Here is a 20352-nt window from a genome sequence, read left to right as displayed (position 1 = left end):
TTCATCTGTCCCTCCACGAAAACGCACAGCTATTTTAAGCGCACCGTGAGTGACACACTGCCCTTAGCCGGGCTGCCGGGCGCATGGGACGGGAATGCCCTCTTGGCACCCACCCCATGGCTGGCCCCGCTCCCAGGGGGACAAAGCCTCCCGCGTGCCCAAAGGCACCACCCACCGAGTGCCTCCTTCTGGAGACGTAGGTAACTTCAGCTCACCCGGGATGACTCACAGGCATTTTTTCCCCCTTTATGCTTTCTTTCTTTCTGAGATGAAAACCACTATCTCGGAGCAGAGCATAGCCAGCCAATAAGCCCATCTCAGAAGGGATCAGCTGCCAGAGTCCAGAAAGGGTTAAGGCAACAGTTGGAGAGGTTTGGGGTGACGTCGTGCTTCTGGACGCCTGAGAAGTCTCTTGAAGGTAGTTCCCCTCTGGTGAGGATGGGAGCGAGCCGAGGTCTGAAATCCGAGATCCCTCACAGCCGGGAGCTGGTGAGGTCCCTCTAAAAGCTGTTCGCCTGCTTTCCCCTCCTGAGCAGTCGCTCCGCCGCGCCGGCCCGGGCAGCATGGAGCGAGCCCCCTGGACACACGTTGGGCTCACCCTCCTCCAGCTCCTGCTTGTCGCCTGCTTGCCAAGAGGTACCGTAAGTGAGCGTGTGCGCGCTGCGCTCCGCACGGCCGAGCGGGTGCCTTTCCCGCGGCGTGCTCCGAGGGGTTTGATCTCGCGCGCTGTCATGGGAAGCGGAGAGGTCCGGAGGGATGTTAGTACTAGAAAGAAGGGGCTTTGCTTTATTTCTTTCTTTCTTGCCGGCACGGAGCGTGGGGGGGGGAGGTTTGTCCAGGGATAACTTTCAGACAGACTTAATAGCCTTAAAGAGAAACAACTGGCTGGATTTGTTTGCCAATGGCCATCAAGAAACGGGTATGCAATCACTTCACTTACTACTGCTCTATTTTCTCAACACTCAATGCTAAGGAAATGATAAAAAGAGGCATTTAAGCCTTCGAATTGTAAAGCGTAGTTTATTTAGTTTGGCACCACAAAGACTTTTGTCTCCAGCCCCAACACCAAGAATGAAGGGAAGGGAGGAAAAAAAGTGAAGGAAAGAAGGAAAACAAAAGCCACACATTGTTTCCGAACTGGGCTTTGGTCCTGCCAATATTACTCTTTCAAAGGGGAAGCCTTGTTAAAGCTGAATGATCTTTTTTGTAGTCAAGTCTTGCTCCGGTTTCTGCTGAACCAGCACGCACAGTTTCTCCTTGATAAGGTTAAACAAAAAGCAGGCGCTGGCGAACGCAGGCTTGCTGTCAGGATGCCCGCAGACGCACATTGCTCACACCTGGAGGTGGCTGAAGCTACCTGCCACCGTCGGCACTCAGCATCGCTGCGGGCTGCAGCCGCGGGGACGCGGAGATGAGGTGCCATGAGATGGCCCACCCTCCAAATCGCCCCAAACGGCCATAAATAACTTGGTGCCGATGGCAGGGCGTCACAGCCCGCCTCAGAGGGGCCGCGGCTGGCACAGAGCAAGTCCTGGGCACGGGCTCGGGCTAGGCCAGGTGGGCAGCAAACCCCTTCCCCGACAGCAGCTGGGCAGCAGCGTGAGAAACAGTCTGCAGAGCCTGCAGGACCCACGTCCAGGGCAGCGAGCCCCGCTCCTGCCCTTCCTCTCCTCCTCTGCCTCCCTGTCCTCCTGCCGGCAGCCCGGCCCTCGCCCCACGCGCCCCCGAGGGGCGAGGAGCTCCCCCTCCAGTGGCTGCAGGGGGACACCCGGGGGCAGGGGAACAATTTTGAAGTGTGGTGGCCTTAGCGTGTCAGGGCAGGTTGGAAAATCGCATTTTGCCTCCTCCCCACAGATGTGTCCAATTTTTGTCAGTGTTTATCACACCCAGTTGCACAGGGCTTGCCTCAAGAGTTGGGGGCAGGAGTCGGGGGAGGTCTGGGAGTTGATTTTTGGAATAAACTTCCAGTGCAAGTGACTCATATTTCCTTAAAAAATATATGTGTGTTTATGTGTGTCTCTGCCTATCTAAACCCTTCCCAACCCCTCTCCCCCTCCCCCTCCATCCTCTGTCTGGAGGAGCAGAGCCCAGATGCACTCAGACACATCCAGATGCGTTCAATCCCAGCAAGCGGGTTACTCCAGTTCACGTGTTCAGGTTCCCCGCACGGACAAAACCCACGGGACCGGCCCCTGACTGCGAGGGAGACCCAGGGGTCCTTGCGCTGGGCCCTGAGGCCGCCTCCGGCAGCGGAGGGCTCCCAGGATCCCCGCGAGCCCAGGCGGCAGGACGCTCTGCCCTGGGACGGAGACGCCCTCGGGGCCCCCAGGCGCGGTGCCTCGCCATGTGGGAGTGACGCAGGGAGACGGGGGGCACCCCACTGTCCTCGGTTAGGGTTGCACTGCGCCCGCCGCGGGAGCCGCGTTCAAAAAGCATCCAGGACAGGTCCGGCACTGGGCCTCTGTGTTTAGCAGCAGCGCATTCTCGCGCTGTGTGGTCATGGGTTTAAATGTCGCAGCTGCTTCTTTTCCATGGATTCCCAGATATTCTCGCATGCCTCAGAAGTCCAGCTTTGTCCCCCCAATCCTGTTACAGAGCTCTCATCTCATCGGGCTCTCTAATCTCATTGATGCTCTTGCTATCTCCCAAGTGCCACATCTGTGTCTGTTCCAATGCCTTGTCCTGCAGCACAGAAAAAACAAAATTTCTTCCTGACCATGTTAGTATAATTTTCCTGGCCAGAATAAACTTCTCTGTCCCAGAAAGAAATCAAGACCTGATGGGTAATGTAATGACCTCTGAGTTTTGGCCTAATCCTGGCTGTTTTACCCTGTCACAGCCCTTCTGAGACGAACACACGATGCCACAGTGCCAATAATAAGATCACAAATGCCATTTCACAATCACAGAGAAGAAACTGAGGAGGGGAAGGTTTAGGGCAGGCTTACTCAGGTTGCTTTCGATGCTAAAAACATCTTGCTTAGTGGCATGGATGGCCTGTAATTTAAATCCAGCTATGACAAAAAGATACAGTAAGAGGAAGCTGTGTGGCGTTTTGAGGGCAAGGGAAAGATGCATGCTGCAGAGAACGATGTTTGAACTGGAACGAGATCTGAGATGTGGTGGAGACGCAGACACTTTATGCAGCTTTCTGGGCCTGGGGCCCAACCAGTCTGCCTCTGAAGGGAAAGCAGGGAAACGAAAGAGCTCGGTATAAGAAAATGGGGAAAGGAGCAGAGTTTCTACTTGGGGCACGTGTGGAGTATGGATCTATTTTACATAATACCTTTTACCACCAGCAAAAAAGTGCTGCTGAAACACAGGAGAAAGGAAATAAGTTTCTAATAGGAACAAGCACCCTCTCCTAGAGCTACCTGCCATAGCTCCATGTCAACTCACCTTCATCTCTGCAGTAGTGGGTAGAGAGGCAAGATGAGGAGATGCAGGGCCTGCAAATTTACTGTAAGAGGAAAACAGGTGGCACCGGCATAACTGGGTGGGCATCAGAGCAGAGGCAATATTGGCTGGGGGCAGTGGGATCACTGAGGCTTCAACACACAGAAAGGATGAATGGAGACTCCTGTAGAGTCAACACTGGAAACCAGAAAAACCTGAAGCTATCTGTGTTAATGCAGTTTGTGCATTCACCCAACAGTATACCTTGTAGATGGGCAACTTCTAGACCCCACAAACAGGAAGCAGAATTTTTACTTGGTTTTTCTTTCAGTTACACTGAGATTCTTGATTTTTATCATGGGCAAAGCAAAACGAGGCAATGTGGAGACAGATACAAGCTTTGGAAGTCATACCGGAAATCCTGTTAATGACCCAACAGAGACCTCAAAAATGATTTTTTATTGAACCAATAATTCTGCTCTTCTTGGAGCAGAACTGTTGGGAGTTTATGATTTGCTTATCATAGGTGAGCTGAGAGTGGAAGCTTACAACTGTAAAAAGGGCACTGCTATTAGCCGATTTGGCTCAATGTAGGAGCACGCTAAAGGAAATCTATAGCCTATGATGAACTTCATAGCTATTTACTTCTGAAAATTGTAGCTACTGAACACTATATGACAACAGAAAATCTGCAAGAGACCCTTATATTTGTAAACATCAGGCAGATCCCACTTCCTGAGTCAAAGGAGAATTTGCATCAGCCTTTTTATCTATAAGAACCGTGACCTGAATTGTTAAAAAGGCAGAGCTGAAGACAAAGGTGGTCTCATCCAGCAGAACACAGTTGTACTTACACCGGACAGTTTCAATGCATTTCTTAAATAGAATATACATTCTGTAGTAATTCAGCCTGCTTTCAACACAATCCTGCATTTGGGACTTTAAAAAGGCAGTGGAATTAATGCACATTTACTAAGTGGCCAGAGTCAGTATAGTAGATTTCCCCCTATGTTCACAAGCTGGCTTTGCATTTTTTTACAGAAACACTTTCATTTCTTTTCTTTCCACTCTTACTGCTATGTGAAAACACACACTGATAACCAGGAAAGGATGCTAACTGACTCACCAGGAGAAGCAGTTCAATTATTCAAGAAAGGTCTCCAATCCATAAAGTAAGCAGGCTGAGTAAAACTAAAACAGGGATGGATTTTAGCTGCTCTTCTAATTAGCCTGGCTGCTAAAAAGAATAATAGGGACATAATTTCCAAAGAGAAGCAAGTGTTTTTAGAGAAAGCATTAGCCTCTTCAACCTCTTAACCCATCTAGTAGGAAAACAGGCATCATTTGCACAATGGGATATCTGAGGCAAAAAGAGGTTAAGAATAAAGCCCTACATTTTCCATCATTATTATTGATTCAGGGTGTAGCATTTCCCAATGGCCCATTAAAAGCCTGTTAAAGGGAACATCTCTCTTCCTTCCCCAGGTCTGTTCATCTGGCCAATGAATAAAATCTTGGCCCTACTGAAGTTAAAGGGAGAGCTTTGCTATTCATCACAGTGGAGCCACAGTTTCACCCAAAATGTTTCTCATTTCCAGGTGACAAATGCCACAGCAGCTGCGTGCTCAGAGCTCTTGTTGCCATTCATGTCAGGTCTACACACACAGCACCTATGGGATGGGGCCCAGCTTGCATACTGGTGCAGTGAAAGTAGAGTTGAATAAGAAAAGAGCAGGATAAAATAATAATAAAAATGAGACAGACCTACAGAGAAAGTAAATGTGTTTGCTCTCACTAGGTTTCACCTCAATCAGAGCTATTTTTCATTGAAATGAAAAAACTTCATTTCAGATTTATTAAATGGGAGAACATTCCCTAACAAGAACCTTAAGAAACTGCTCCTTCAGATTCAAATGCTACCTTCTTCTGTACAAGGCAGTCATTGTTACTGAGCATCATGCTGAAAAATTCAAATGCAAGCAAATAAAAAGGGGCATATTCTAATCTGTGAAACACGAACTGGTTGAACAATCACTTTGATAGAGTCATCATCTGTGGACTCTTTTAGAGACATGTCTGTTTGTATCTGCTCTTATTTACAATACGCTTCTAATTCGTAGAGCACTTTTCAAAGCAATTTGAAATGATACCTCTTTGAGCCTCAGTAGTGTTATACCAGTATGCTAATGGTTAAATTGAGGCATGGGAGGAGAACTCACCTTCGCAAGAGAACAGAATAGACTTGTAGGATGGGAAGTTTCATCAGTTCAGACCAAGATATGGATGTCTTTACAAAGCACTTTCTCCTGATAGATATAGGAAGCAGGTTGCTAAGGTACTTTGTCTTTTGAAGGAATGTGGAACACATTTAAGTTTTAAACTTATCTTTTTTTTTTTTTGGCAAGGAAGGATGGAGGCTGCAGACTAGTTTTCTGATGGATCAGTTCTCTGACCCCTCTACACAGCAGCTAATGCCAGCACAAAGATGGGGAGTGGGGATGGGAAGTCGGGGAGACAGTGCAGTGGAAAGTGTCCCATTTCACCAGCAACATGTGTTTATCAGCTTAAAATCACTACAGAACTGCAAAATGGCTAAAAAGTCATTCTTCCAAAGAATTGAAAGACACAGGAGTTAATTGGTGTAATCAGGCTTGTTTCAATTCACCTCAGTTCTTAGACATATAATTTTCCCAGCTATGAACCCTTCCTATCCAGTAAGGTATCTGAGACTCTGCTAAATTCACCACGGCAAAAAAACCGTGTGCTGAAGCTCAAGTTTTACCATGATCAGCTGCTTGACCCTCCCCGAGGCAGTGCTGTGCTTGTGCCTCAATTCCTGAATTGCCAAAGTTTAAAGCCTGATCTAGTAAGATAAACCAAACCTGAAGCTGCTTTACTTGAACATCCTGAGCTGCAAACTGCAGTGGATTAGGAGCTCACTCGTATGTGGATCATACCTTATTTGTTTCCATGCCCTCAAACCCATTAATCTGCCTGCCTTGCTCTCAGGTTCCCCAACAACAGCCTCCCTGGAGATGAAAACTAATAACTCACTACAGTTTTGACCACTGTCTTACATTTCATCTGCACCCCATCCCACAGGAGTCTCTCTTCTTCTTTCCTTCCTTCTTTTTTTTCTTTATATGGCTGAAGAACATTTTGTTTTTATTTTAATTTCCTTTGCAAGGTCAAATTCAGTTTGGCTTTTGGCAGTTCTCCCTTTATCCCTGAGCTCTAAGACACAGCTTTCTTTGATGATCAGACCTTTTTTCATCCCTCACAGGTCTCTGCTTTTCCCTTGAATGAGAGATTTGACCAGGCTTGTTGTATATCACATAGGACTCATTGCTATCCTTTCCGGCAGAGCTCGTATTGAATAGAACTAGTGCTTTAAGATGGCCTTATCCTTGCAGCTATTTTTTATTACTTGGCCATCCTCTTTGAACTCCCTGGCCTAAGCATAAGTAACATATCTCCAGTCTTCAGGATGAGTGCTAATGGAGCCTTCACTTATCTTCCAAGGAGACTTCTGGCTTTTCAGAAGGGTGCAGTAAAAACTACCCTTCTGGAAGGTGGCATTTCTATTCAATTGCTAATGATATTTCTGTCAACCCTCCATCGTGACCCTTTCCAAGTACTAATAAAAGAATTTCTTGTAGGGTTTTTATCACCTCATTTTCCGAGGTCCTGCAGTTTGGAATAGGATCGTATTTGAGGTCTGGCAAGGAGAGAGATGTCTGAGTCATGTGTGCGCCCAGACCATACGGGTGATAGGAAAAACAGACACATTTGTGTCAGGGAGAGGATTACTACATTACAGACTGCTTGAGCTCCTCTGCTGCATGCCAGGCTGGCTAGCCCAAGCACATCTCTTGGCCGAGGAAGTCAGCACCTTTTTGGAAAGGTGAAGATGAAATAAGAAGCGAATGAGAGAATTGTGTGCCCCAGCACGCGAAGGACGCGGGCAAGCCTAGCAAAGCAAATCACAGTGGGATTTGCTGCAGCTTCGTCAGGGGAGTGGGTGACAGTAGAAACGCAATAGCCCAGCAGATTAAAACCCTATTTGCCCTGAAGCTTTTATAGCACCTCAGTAACCTGCTCCCGCTCCCTCCCTTCGCTGGCTTGGGGGGTGTAGTCTCCAGAGGCAGACAGATGAGCACCACTTTTATGGAGGCAAACACTGAGCCACACCAAAACTAAGAACAAGGGCCCAAAGTTTTGCCTTTGCAGTCTTGGGGCTCGGTGGAGAAAACAAGGCCTGGTCTGTGGGCGTTAAACTGTGCAGCAAACTCGCGTGCTTTCCCTTCGGTGCTGGCTCTGCTGCTCCTCATGCTGCTTTCACGGAGGAAGCCTGTCGCCTCTGGCTCCCCTCCGGGGAGGGGCAGTGGTGGCGGCACCCTGCCCAACTCCCTTCGCTGCAGCTCAGCCGCAAAACACCCTGGTCAGCCCTCGGCCCCCCTGCCGACGCTGCTGGCAGGGAGGCGCTGTGAGCCCATGGAAACGTGGCTGCGGGCTGCCGGTGAAAGCCTTTGGGATCTGAAATGCTTCCCTGCGCTGCAGGGACCTGATGCGCCCTGTAGGTACACCTGGGTTTAAGGGGCTTTTCTTCCGTCGTTAAAATCCCATAAATTAATCCGCTGTTTATTTGCCTGTCCTGAGGCTTGTTTGTTCCTTTCAGCTAAATATTTCGCACGGGTTGTCAAGCAGCTTCTTCCAGCCTCTTCCAGAAGCAGGTCAAGGCACTGCTGGGTCCCGTGCGACTGACAACGCAGCCGCCGCCACCGCCTTGCAGGGATGAGCACAGTCCGTCCCCAACCACCCCGCACTCGCCTCTGCCGCGGCTGGCCCGGGCCTCCTTTGCAGCGTCTTGCTCACTCAGTAACTCCCGCGCTCTTCTGGCCTTGTTCTCTCCTGTTTTGGGGTCGTAACGGCCAAGCGCAGGTGGGGGGGAATAAGAGCGAGTCCCCAGCGGGGAAGTGGTGACCTGCCCTGAAACGCACATGGGGCAGCCGGGTTATGTCTTATCCTCCTGGGGTGACGGGCTGAGCAGGACCACCAGGCACATGGTCGCGACCCCTGCTGGGGCCCTGGGGCTCGGTGATGCTCCTCCTGCCTCCCCAGGCCAAGCCTTCCCTTGCCTTTTGTTTAGCAGCAGGAGACACTTATGCAAAACAAATGGGAGCCTACTGTTTTAAAGAGGTGCTGTCAAGTCTTCACACAAATCTATTTAACAAATAGCTTCTCCTGAACTTCAGAATAATAGATTTCGTGGCTTTTGTTAAGAAAATCCCAGAGAGGATCACTTCAGAAAAAGCTCAGACCCACAAATTTCCTTGTCGTGGCTATATATGTTGCCCAGACTGCAGTACCTGAGAACTTGAAAGGGAATTGAATTGGCAATAAATCAAAAGACAAGCTATTTTTATTGTCTCAGTTGAGACAAGGGCAAGAAGTGAGCAAACAGCATTTCTAGGTGACAGCAAATTTATTTTACAATTCTTCAAGGGCCAAGATCTGCTGCTCCCATCTTAACACAAAGCATTACCTTAAACTCATCTTACACTGCAAATAGACCCATTGAATTCAACACGAGTAAGTGTGGTATCTGCTCCTTGGCCCTGTTGCATACACAAGCTGTACATATAAAAATAAACATACACACACACACTCTACACACATATAAATACATAAATAAACATACACACACACACTCTACACACATATAAATACATGCATAATATTTTATAGAATCACAGACAAATTTAGGTTGGAAGGGGCCTCTGGAGGTCATCTGGTCCTGCCCCTCTCTCAGAGCAGTGCTAACTTTGAAGTTACATTAAGTTGCTCACGACTTTATCTAGCCAAGTTTTGAATTTCTCCAGGGATGGAGACATGCCTTAGTCAACCCAGTGCAACTTTGCCTGTGGACATTTGGATCAATTTAAAGATAGCACTTTGTCTTGGGAAATTTACAGATATAGCCCAAATGGAAATAGCCGTTTTATTTAATAGACATTAGCAATCTTCAGGGAAATTAGATTTCTGACTTGCGTTGGGAGACCCAAGAATTTAAAGGAAGCTCTGCAAGAGCTTCTGAGTGTTGGGTAGTTATTTATTACTCAAACTTTGGGGAGTCCTCCTTCGACTAGCAGTGAGACCTTCTACCCCCAATACACCACAGAAACAGCTATTTTCAATGATGTATAGTGAGATGTATCAAACTGAGTGTCAGTTTTAATAAGATAATTAGACATGTGTAATCAATTTGCTCTGGAATCTGAACCAGATACAGTTCATAGATAAATGGCTTCATTAAAAGAGAGTAATAGGCATAGGTTAAGAAGTCCCAGCATGGTCAAGTTGATGGACTGCTGTTCTGGGAATGAGAAGGCTGGAGTCTAATTCCTGGCTCTGCTATTGTTTTTCTCTGGAATCTTGAGCAAAGTCACTTTGCCTCTCTGTGCTTCAGTTTCCCATCTGGAAAAAGGACTTTGTGAAGCATGTTGAGACCTACAGGCAAAAACACTCTATAAGTGCTAAGCACTAAGATTATTTTGATGCAAGAATTTATTATTGGAATAAAAATATTACAGAATCTGACCAAATGCCAGAAGCAGCTTTCTTCTTTTTTTGGAATGGTTGCGAGGAGAAGGAGCAGAGGGGAGTAGAAAGGTTTTAGAATAAACAGCAACCTTATTTCTGAAGTCAGAACTGTGATAGCATTTCCAGTTGTCTGTATATCAGGCACAAGGGAAAGGATCCATTCTGAGGAGTATGAAGGGGTAAATTTCATTTCCCAGCCAAACTGAAAAAAATGAAGAAACTGTTGGTGGTCCCTTTTTGATGAACCAGGTAAATATCATTAAGGAAAAAGATAAGCTTCCAGGAATCAGGCTTCATTAGGCCATGGAGAATCAAGTGAGACAGAGCAGCAAGGTTCAGCAGCGGGGAGCTAAAGCAGACATTGTAATTAGATTATTAGGCACAACGGAACGAAAAAGGAACTTGTGTGCAAAGGGAGCCAGGTACAGGCGCGCAGCTCTCCTTTATAGATGTGTATGGCTTGTTGCAATGACAATGCAGCTCTGTCACTCAGAGTTTAAAACAAAGGAAAAAAGGATATTATCTAGCCAAAACAAAAAAAGAAAAAAGGGGAGGGGAGAGGGAAGAAGAAAGAAAGAAAGAAAGAGTCTCATTATGTTTCTTTCACGTCTCATCTTTCTAGTCTGCTCTCACACTTTTTGTCATCAGACTCCATGAAACCAGCTGTCAGGTCTCTCAGCTGGCTAAGGGACATGCTGACAGCATCGTGCACTCATTAGGTTTCAATTTGTAGAATTTAGACAGCACGCTGGTGGAAGGAAGATGGGATCTGCAGTTACTGTAGCAGTCTGGAGTCACACTCTGAGGCATCAAACGTGGTTTCTTAAAAGAGCACTTCCAGGATAGCTTAAACATCATCATATAAAGTTCTCCTAAATAATAAAAGATATTAATAATGTTATCTTATAAGAAATGCTCAGATGAAATGAACCTTTAAAAATAATGAAAAAATCTTGTTTCCTTTGGAAATGAAACCAAGTGTAACACTGTGTGCTTCTGAGTGAAAATAGGGAGTGATACTGGCTAAACCCCAGCCATGAAATTGGCCTTTCCTGTTGGACACCCTGGTCTTTGGGAGTAGCAAATTCACAAACAGAAACATGAAAAAAAAGCTACTACAGTTTAAATAATCTATGCTATATATGAGGCTATAAATCAGGCTTGAGGTTTTAAAAAGAGTTTCTCATGTGACTGCATTCCCTGTATTTTTTTTTAATCACTTTTCTCAACACAAAAGGGGGAAGGCCTTACAGAGAAAGGAAAGAACTGAACATATTCCTTAAGTCTGGTCTGTCTGCCTCCTCTGGCTGGCACTGCAAAACTCTCTGTGTGTACTTTAGACACCCAAACTGACCTTATACTTCGGCTGTGTGTTACCGCATAGTTTGGCATTTCCTATGCTGAAAACTTGGGACAACCTCATGCCATATATGATCTGACAAATCACTGTGTAAGGATAGACAGTGTATTTTTTCCATTCTCCATCTCCACTCGCACCTCTCTGTTCCCTGCTTGCAGAGTACACGGTGATCAATGAAAACTGCCCTGGAGCAGAGTGGAATATCATGTGTCGGGAATGCTGTGAATATGACCAGATCGAGTGCGTCTGTCCAGGACGAAAAGAAAGAGTGGGCTACACCATTCCCTGCTGCAGGAATGAGGAAAATGAGTGTGATTCCTGCTTAATCCACCCAGGTATGTTTACAGTCATGCTGTGTCCCCACCAGACCTTTGGCTGTACAGGTAGTTGCTGGGCAGGGAGGCAAGGAGGGCACGCGCATCTGCCTGGATGAGGGATTGCCTGGTGTCTCCTTGGGAACTCTCTTTGCCACCCTGCTGGCAGCAGAAGACACTGGACAAGGCATGTTAGCACCATGTAGCTAGAAACAAGACTTTCCACCAGAAGTGTCCTCAGGATTTCTTGGGCAAGCTTTGGAGCTGCCAAAGGGTGATGTCGCAGCTGGCTTTAGACCAGGAGTGTTTCATGGGTACTCAGGGATGATTTGTATTTCCTGGGCAAGAGCTGCATCAGTATCCATGTTCAGACTGCTGAGAGAAGCATTTCTACCGGAAGCAATGAGATTTAGTGGTTCAGGCTTCTGAACAGTCAGAGAGGGAGTTTGGCCCCAGACCTCAGAATATGAGATCTCCTAGGATTTAAGGGTGAAGGTTGGGTACAGTTCACAGAGGGGAAGCTGTCAGCACCAGAAGAGTCACAAAAGTTTTGTCGCTATTTATTGTGAAAAACAGACAGAGGTGCTCCTCTCTCCTCAGGACAACCCACCCTGGCTCTCCTTTAACATGCTGGCTCTCCTTTCAGGCTGCACCATTTTTGAGAACTGCAAGTCCTGCCACAACGGCTCCTGGGGAGGAACGCTTGATGACTTCTACATCAAGGGGATCTACTGCGCCGAGTGCAGAGCCGGCTGGTACGGAGGGGACTGCATGAGTAAGTGTCCTACGCGGGCAGAGCAATGGGGTACAGGGAGCGGGGGCTGCCAGTAGAGCCATGCTGTGCCATACCAGCTACTCCTGTATGGTGGCTCTTCCAAGGGGCATGAGCAGAAGAGGACAAAAGCAACCAGGCAGTAAGGAGATCTATAGCAGGGAATAGTTTCCTCCTAAAGCTCATCTGCTAGAGATTGGCCTGGGCCCCAAGGCATGGGAGTTTACAACACTGCTAAACTTCCGTTATTTTTATTTTTATTTAAAAACTTTAACTACTGTGAGTCTGGATATCTTCTGTTCTCTGCATTTCTTCCGGCATATGTTAGCATAACTGATCCCTAGAGACCTTCAGAGAAGCATAAACATTTACAAAGACAGCATCTGTGTTAAAGTGCTTCTCCTCCATCCTCCCCCAACCTCCGGGCAGCAGAACCAGCCCCACAAAAGCCCCAGTGCTCTCCCCTTCATTTTCTCTGACACACCCCAAGACAGCCCAGGAAAATACAGCATCTGGCAACTGCTAACTGTGTCCTGATGGACCAGGAGTGTTTCAGGCTCTGCTAGTGCTTCCTCAGGGTTTTGTTCCAGACAGTGTACACAGCCCATCCTTTCTTGGATTTTGCTAAGCCGTTGGTCCCAGTGCTATCTTCTATTAATGTATTCCATAAACTAATTGGATACAGTTTAAGACAAGTATTTCATTTACCAATTTCCCACTGATGAAAGTACAGCCTTTCACCAACCCTCCTTCAATTTTTCTTGACTGCCTTTTTGTTCATGTTTCATGGAAAGGGGTGAAAGCAGAACCTGCCTTTCCTTCTCTGTTCTGTTCACTATTCTGCACACCTTAGTCTTATCTTCTTTTAGTCACAGATTTTAAGGCAACAATTTAATCTGCTTTCCTATCTAACATGGTCCATGACCATTCAGGAGGTGAAAGCAAACAAAATAAAATCATTGCTTTAAACAGCAGAATGTGGGGGATCAGCATGTTTCAGCAACAGGGTTAACTCAACTTTGGTTCTTTGGAAATTGATAAACTGAGTTCCTTGCAATTTACAGTGTGATTTCTGATAGCGCTTTAAAGGCCTGTTTGCTCTGGGTTGATGCTACAGCTCCCCTGGCACTTTTTACAAAAGCAGAGCCAAGAAAGAATCATTAGCTCATCTAATCCTTCCTCCCTCTGCCTGAGCAGACCGGTTGCCTACAGTATATTTCAGCCTACTCTGCCTGCTTGTGTTTTAAAGCAAATGCAACCTCACACTGCAGCCTGTTAGGAGGTTCTTGTAATACTGGCCCAACACAGGGCTAGTGTTTTTCCTGCTACTTGCTCCTTTAAATGAAGCAGTGGGAAAATGGGCTTTTCTGGATGGTTCTGCAGTACTTCAGAGACTAAAGACAGGCTAGGATGGGCAGAGATTGCTATCGTTGTTTCCACTCTTCAAGAGGAGTGCAGAGGGTGGTCACGGTCACAGCACACCCCTGGGTTCCCCTTCTCTGGCTCTCAGGGCTATCCCACAGACAGCCTGGAGGGTAGGCGCAGGCACACAGGGACTGGATGTGCAGAAAGCAGCCTCCAGCCAAGCCAGGTGCCGCACTCGCAGGCTCATGGCTATGTGGAGCTTGGCCAGTGCGGAGCCCCTGAGTGACCGTGTGCGCTGGCTGCAGAGCAGCAGGCACGCTGGCACGATACTTTTTGGAGAGAGGAGAAGGAGAAGGAGATAGCTCTTTTCGGTACCCATACGATCACATCTGGAACTTTGCAGCCTCTTCCGGGCGCCTCGCCAGTGGCAGGATGCCAATAAATCGAGGGAATTCAAGGGAGCGCAACGAAAGTAATCGGGGGATGTAATCTGTCTGCTTCATCCTGTCTGGCAAACGCTAGTGCCCTCTGCTAGCAAGCACATAGCCAGCCCGCAGGACCGGCACTGGCCGGGCTGGTCGTGCACCGTCTGCATACACAGCTTCACTTCGAATTGGGTTTACTGCTGCGGGAAGTAACATGGCTGCCTCAGCCAGACAGTAGGGCTTTCTGGCAGGCCCTTCTGGCCCTTGCAAGGTTTCCTTGGGCGAAATTTGTTCATAATTTTTCACCTCCTCGCACCTAGCGCAGCCCACAGCCCTCGCGCCTGCACTGGGGCCAGTCTGCCTCCTCGGAGGCCTCCGCTTCGCCTTCTGGCCCTGAGCACTTCGAAGCAGTTAAATGGAGCACGGGCTGGGCGCGTTAAGTGCTGTGGTGGATCGGGGTGTCCCGGCCTCCCGGGGGAGACCTTCCCCCAGCCCTGGGGATCGCAGGGCTTTGTCTCCCTCTTGCGGGGCCAGGCGGGCGGCCCGAGGGCCGGCCGGTCCCGGCAGGGACACCCAGCTCCTGCTCGGGGGTCGCCCGTCCTGGCCTCACGCCGTTGTTGGCGGCCCGGGCAGTTGCTTGGGACGGCGCTCGCGGGGGTTTTGTGAAGAGACGGGCGCCCTGGCCGCCGCTCCGACACAGCCCTGAACCCCGCCCGCCCCTGCGGCGCCCGCCCCGCCGCCGCCCGCTAGCAAACAGCCCCGCACAGGGCCGGGCCCGCGGCAGCCCGCCGCCCTGCCCGGCCCCGGCCCCGGCCCCGCCGCGGCCCCCGCGCCCGCCCGCCGCGGCGCTGCAGTACCGCCGCGCGGCCGCCGGGGGGCGCCCGGGGGCCCCGCAGCGCCGCAACGGCCCGGCCCGGCCCGGCCCGGCCCGGCCGCTGGGAAATGGCCGCCGCCTGCGAGCGCGGCGGGAAGCGCGGGGCGGCGTGGGGCCGCGCCGCGGCCTGGGGCAGGGCTCCGGCCGGGCGCGGCGGGGCCTGGGGGCCGCGCTCCCCCGCCCGGCGCTGCCGGCTCCCCCGCGCCGCAGCCCCGGCCCCGGCTCCGGCTCCGGCTCCGGCTCCGGCCCCGGCAGGGAGGAAGAGGAGGAGGAGGAAGAGGAGGAGGGCGGCCCCGGGGCGCGCGGCGGCAGCGCCCTGCAGGCAGAGGGGGCGGCGAAGGCAGGGCAGGGCAGGGCAGGGCAGGGCGGGCGCCCCCGGGCCCGCGCCGGGAAGGGGCGCCGCGGCGCTCGCGTGGCTGGGGGGACCTGGCGAGGGAGAAGTCCCGTGGGCCCGGCCAGGGGAGCTGCGCCGTTCCTGGCATCTGCTGGCGTGGCCAGATTTGTACGTGTGGTTGAAAACCAGCCGAAAGGACGCCGGATCATTTGGCAGGAAAAGAAATGGTATGCAGTAGTCCAAAGGGATGTTACTAGGAGATAATATATACATTGAGAAAAGTCATGTGAGAAGTCACATCTACCTCCTCTTCCCATATTGGCCTGTTTCTGAATACCATCAACACTTCTGCTCTCATGCTCCTGTGTTGAGTCTGCTTGACCTCTGAAGGTGCTGCACATTGATGCCATAGCACTCAAACAAGAGATAGTGAATTCTTACCAGAGGTCTCCTCAGGACCTCTCCCTTCACAGACCCAGGGGTCTCAGTGGGCTAAAACCCAGAGGTCTCCTGGATTGTTTTCTTTTCTTTTAGCAACAAGCCTTAGAGGAAATCTTAGTGTGGCCCTGAAAGCTGCCTTTTTTCAAGCAGGAACGGAACAAGGATGTTGAAACTTTGCCCAAGTGGGTTATTTTTTTGTAAATGAGGCAGGATTTGCCAGCATATGTGTTTGGGATGTAAATTATTCTTGAGAACTTTCCAGGTCTCCTGCAGATTCACAATGGGAAGACAAGAGATTCCTTCTGATTGACAGATGATTGAACTGTTGGTCTGGGGAGTCAGCCTAACCTCTGCTAGAAGGGCTGGAGATACAAGAGTGCAGATCTGATCTGACTGCAAAGGTGCTTCATGCAGAGAAGGGTGGTAGCAAATCTGAGAATGTTCTTTTGGAGGCGTTTGTTGAGTGGCTCCTCTTTAGCCTTTGGACCACCTGCTTGCCTGGCCAAACCTACTTCCTTGGCATCAGTGTTCAGAAAGTTCAGGCTGTACCACTGCAAACAGAAAAGCGTATTTAGTATGCCTTGCACACAAGTATCTCTTTGCACCAGTTCTTTGGCTTTCCTTTGTTAAAGGCATAGGAAACTCAAAAGCCCTTCGGGGCGAAAGGGAAACTTTCTCTGAGGTGATCCAAGCCTCCTGTCAAGCTATCTGAAGATTTCTAGCGGCTTTGTCTCAGGTTGTTTTTGAGGCAGGAGCCAGCGGCAGCACAAGGTCCTGTTCCTTGCTGTGGGAAGGAGCATTATCATGTGCACCACAGCAGATCCTGCTGTCCTCACTGAATCCTAATGTGGCTGCAGGGCACAGTCATTAATCCTTTCCTTTTACACAGGGAACTAAGCGAGCCACTGAGGAGGATGAAACACTTGTGAGGAGCTCCTCTGTGCAGGATTTCTGTTTCCTTGGGTCCTGCTTAATTAAGGGTAACTGAGGGTAAATGAACAAAGGGTATTTCATTTGATCAACTCTTTCTTAAGAAGAAAGAGGAGTAATTGACCCTCGGTTTTCACGTCTCCCCATAGACCAGACACAGCAGGACTGATTTCCAGATGCTAACATCAGTGGGAACTGCTGATGCTTGATACTTCTCCAAATCAGGTCACTGTCACCCTTTCCCCCCAAAGGAAACAAGACCCCTGTGGCGAATGTTAAAACCCACCATTCTAGTAGGGAAAGTTCATCCTGCATTAGTGGTTAAAAGTTTAGGGTCCCTCTTTGGAAACAGGTGGGGAGGAATGGGGTTTTCTGATGGGCTAAAGAGTTTAAAAAGAAGAGAGAGACTTGCTGTGGAGGTCTGTTGGGTCATTTGTCTTTTTACTTATCCTAGTTATTTGTGGTGTGCAGCCTATCGGAAGCCCCTGGTTCAGTTGTGCTGTTACACTCTATTGCAGTTTCTGGCTTAGGGATACAGCCTCATCCCTCAGTGAAGCAACAGAAGGTTTACTAGGGAATGTAGCCATGTGTAAGACTCCATAAGAAAAGATGTAGTCAGGAAAGTACAAACTGAGAAATGAGTTCTTATTTGGTGTCTAATGATTTAATTGTGCATTTTGCTAGCACTTTCATTTGCAAGTCACTGAAGGCTCTACAAACAACTTTTCTTCTTCCGTAGAGGAAAATACTGTTAGCCATATTTTATAAATGGGGGAAAGGGAGGGGTTACAGAAGGTGAGAGAAATCTCTGAGCTAAATATGTTCAGCATCCAAGATGAGGCATTAGGACAACTATCCCTGGACAGCTGCCTAGGGACAGCTGCAGGCCAGCCATGAAAAGATGCTGCTTTCTCAGTGTGTGACCTGATCTGCCTGGTTGTTCAAGTCCTTCTTTAGTGATTTTCTCAGGCTAGGCAGAACTGACAACAGCCCTTCATCTTATGCTGTTGATGCTGGGCATGGAAGTAGGTTTCGTGGTATGGCGAAAAACAGAGAGAGATGCAGACAGAGTAGGACAGGAAGAGAAGAAGAAAAGGAATGAACCTGAGAGAAGGGATGAGGACTGTATATTATACATATGTTACACTGAGTCATTGGTGGAGGAGCCATGGTGGTTATATGTCCCCATTGGCATGCTGACATTAACATGTAAGGTTGATGTGTTGAATCTTGAGGATGAACAGATCCTCTGCAATGAACTGAAAGTGCCTTCCACCTCTAGGAATTCATCAACTGTTTTTTCTTCCCAGAGTCTCCTTGGGAAGGATTTGAAACTATGGTTTTGTGTGGAACAGTTCATCCTCTCATTGTTTCATTCACTTGGACTAACTGGAGTGTTCATTGCACTGTTGGTACTGTCCCACCAGCTTCCTAGGCTTCAGTAATTACTCAGATCCACATGAGATCCATCAAAACTGTTCTGAGCTGGAACATCAGACAGATGGAAGGATGGGCTAATTCAGAGTGGGATTTGTGGGGCTGCCCCCTTTGCAAAGTGGAGAGAAGCAAGAAACTAAAGCTTTTCTTGGGGCACTCCTGTACTCAGCTATCCATTGTGCAACTGTCCCATTGTTTTATATACCATCTGGTGAAAAAGTGTGTTTCCTCCTGAGCCACCCTGTCCTCTCATTCCAATATTACTTTTACGTGTGTTTTCTTCAGATGCATTGTGAAGGTCCTTCACAGATCTTTTTTTCCTTCTTTTCCTCCCTAGGGTGTGGACAGGTTCTTCGGGCTTCTAGGGGCCAGATTTTGCTGGAGAGTTACCCACTGAATGCACGATGTGAATGGATTATTCATGTTCAAGCTGGATTTAATGTTGAGTTAAGGTAGGTTGCAGTGGCTTTTAGCCAACACTGTTTTCTGGTTGACAGTGGGGCATGTGGATAACCGAAGAGTCTCAAGAAGGGTAAGATGCTGAGGTCTCGGTAGCAGTGAAAGTACTGCCACCACTTTGCATTTGGCAACTCAGCTCTTTCCTCTGGCTTGGCTTGTGATGAGCAACTACTGTAGAAATCATCAACGCTCTGCCTTCGATTCTCATTTAGGACGCAGCTAGGTGCTAAGGAGAGGTTTCTCAGATACTGGGCACAATGTATCTCTCTAGATCTCTTCAAGACCACTAAAGCATTCAGTTTCTCAAGCTTTCTAAAGCATCCAGCTTTCTCAAGACTGTACCAGGCTTAACTAAGACAGAATCTCTGAAGACAACCTATAGGAACATTTTGATGTAATGTCTTATGCCAGGAAAGGATTGCCTTTGGGACCTGCCTTACATTTAGCCTACATTTTCTGTCTTCATTACTTTTCACTCAGTTTACTAGCCCTGTCCTTTACCAGTCTGTTATTCCTCTTCAATCTATTCCTATGCCTGGAGGATGTGACCATCTCTCCTTCAAGTCACTGCTTGACTGAGCTGTGAATATTTAGTCCTATTAGCCCTCCCCTGCTGACTCAACCTCGCAGTTCTTGAATAGGTTTCTTTGCCAGTGCAGAAGAGCCGCTACTTGGGGTAATTAATATTGTGTCTGCATGCGTGTGGCAGGGAGCTCACACATGCAGCAGGAAGCTTGGCAGGGGATCAGATTCAAAACCCACTAGGTAGTATAATAAGAACAAGAGCTAAAGTCTTCACATCAATATTTCACCAGCTTTGGAGCCCAGGCAAAGGAACGATGCTAAATACACAAACATATTTCTTCCTATATATTTAAAGAGAGACTTAATATTTAATAAGAGGAAGAGAAAAAAAAAGCTTGTGGTGTTCCCATGAACATACTAGCCCTTTTCTCAGACTTGCAAAAACAAGCCTATTGTGTAGTTATAAGCAGCTGTAGTTACTGCCTGGATAGCACGGTAGCCTCTGGACTCTGGAGAATTGTGTACGGAGTCAGAGACACAGGGGAGCAATGCTGTGAGGGGGTGTTTGGTGTTCTCATGACACTACTTTGCATCACTTGCTGGATGTGAGCTGTACCTATCCTGTTTCAAAAAGTATGGTTGATTAGCAGTATACAGCACAAGCTCAGAGAGGTGATAACCTGTAGTTTTTTACATTTCTATACAAGGCTCTGTCAGTTGAAAGGCTATAAAAGTGCTTCAGGAGTTGCAGGTGTCACCATGTCTTCACTCTTAAGAGGATGGGAGTTAGAGTGGAAATGGATCCTGTGTATGCACATCACTAGTAAAATGCACCCATCTCTGGGGTAAAGAGATGGCATCTGGCTGACACAGGGCACAAGGTACAAGAATGGAAGGAAAGGCTATTTTAACAAAGAACACTAAAACAAGCAAAAGTAATTTCCATGATATCCTTCATGGCTGCACCAAGGAGACACTCATCTGATTTTAAGGCAGAAGAAGATGGAGTGCTGTAAAGTAAGCTAACAGATGTACTCACTCTTTGGAGAAATAAGACCAATAGACCTCCATTCTAGGGCTGGAAGGCCACCCACATGCATGCCAGGAAGATGTTAGC

At 48.4% G+C, this 20352-nt stretch overlaps 1 protein-coding gene across 2 annotated transcripts in view; it reads left to right on the top strand.

Annotated features, from left to right (window-relative positions):
• The first annotated feature begins 411 nt into the window (after positions 1-411).
• The window catches only part of PAMR1 (peptidase domain containing associated with muscle regeneration 1), a 57002-nt gene continuing 37061 nt past the window's right edge, over positions 412-20352 (top strand). The window contains exons 1-4 of one of the 2 annotated variants that reach the window (XM_013959426.2): positions 412-636; positions 11518-11694; positions 12320-12448; positions 18589-18703. In XM_013959426.2, the coding sequence (XP_013814880.1) occupies positions 564-636; positions 11518-11694; positions 12320-12448; positions 18589-18703 (494 nt within the window). In that variant the 5' untranslated portion in view covers positions 412-563. The remainder of the gene's footprint in view (positions 637-11517; positions 11695-12319; positions 12449-18588; positions 18704-20352) is intronic. The other variant, XM_013959427.2, reaches the window with a different exon arrangement.

This window comes from Apteryx mantelli, chromosome 4 (assembly GCF_036417845.1).
Source record: "Apteryx mantelli isolate bAptMan1 chromosome 4, bAptMan1.hap1, whole genome shotgun sequence".
In the NCBI taxonomy this organism is placed as follows: Eukaryota; Metazoa; Chordata; class Aves; order Apterygiformes; family Apterygidae; genus Apteryx; species Apteryx mantelli.
This window is presented reverse-complemented; position numbering and strand designations above follow the sequence as displayed.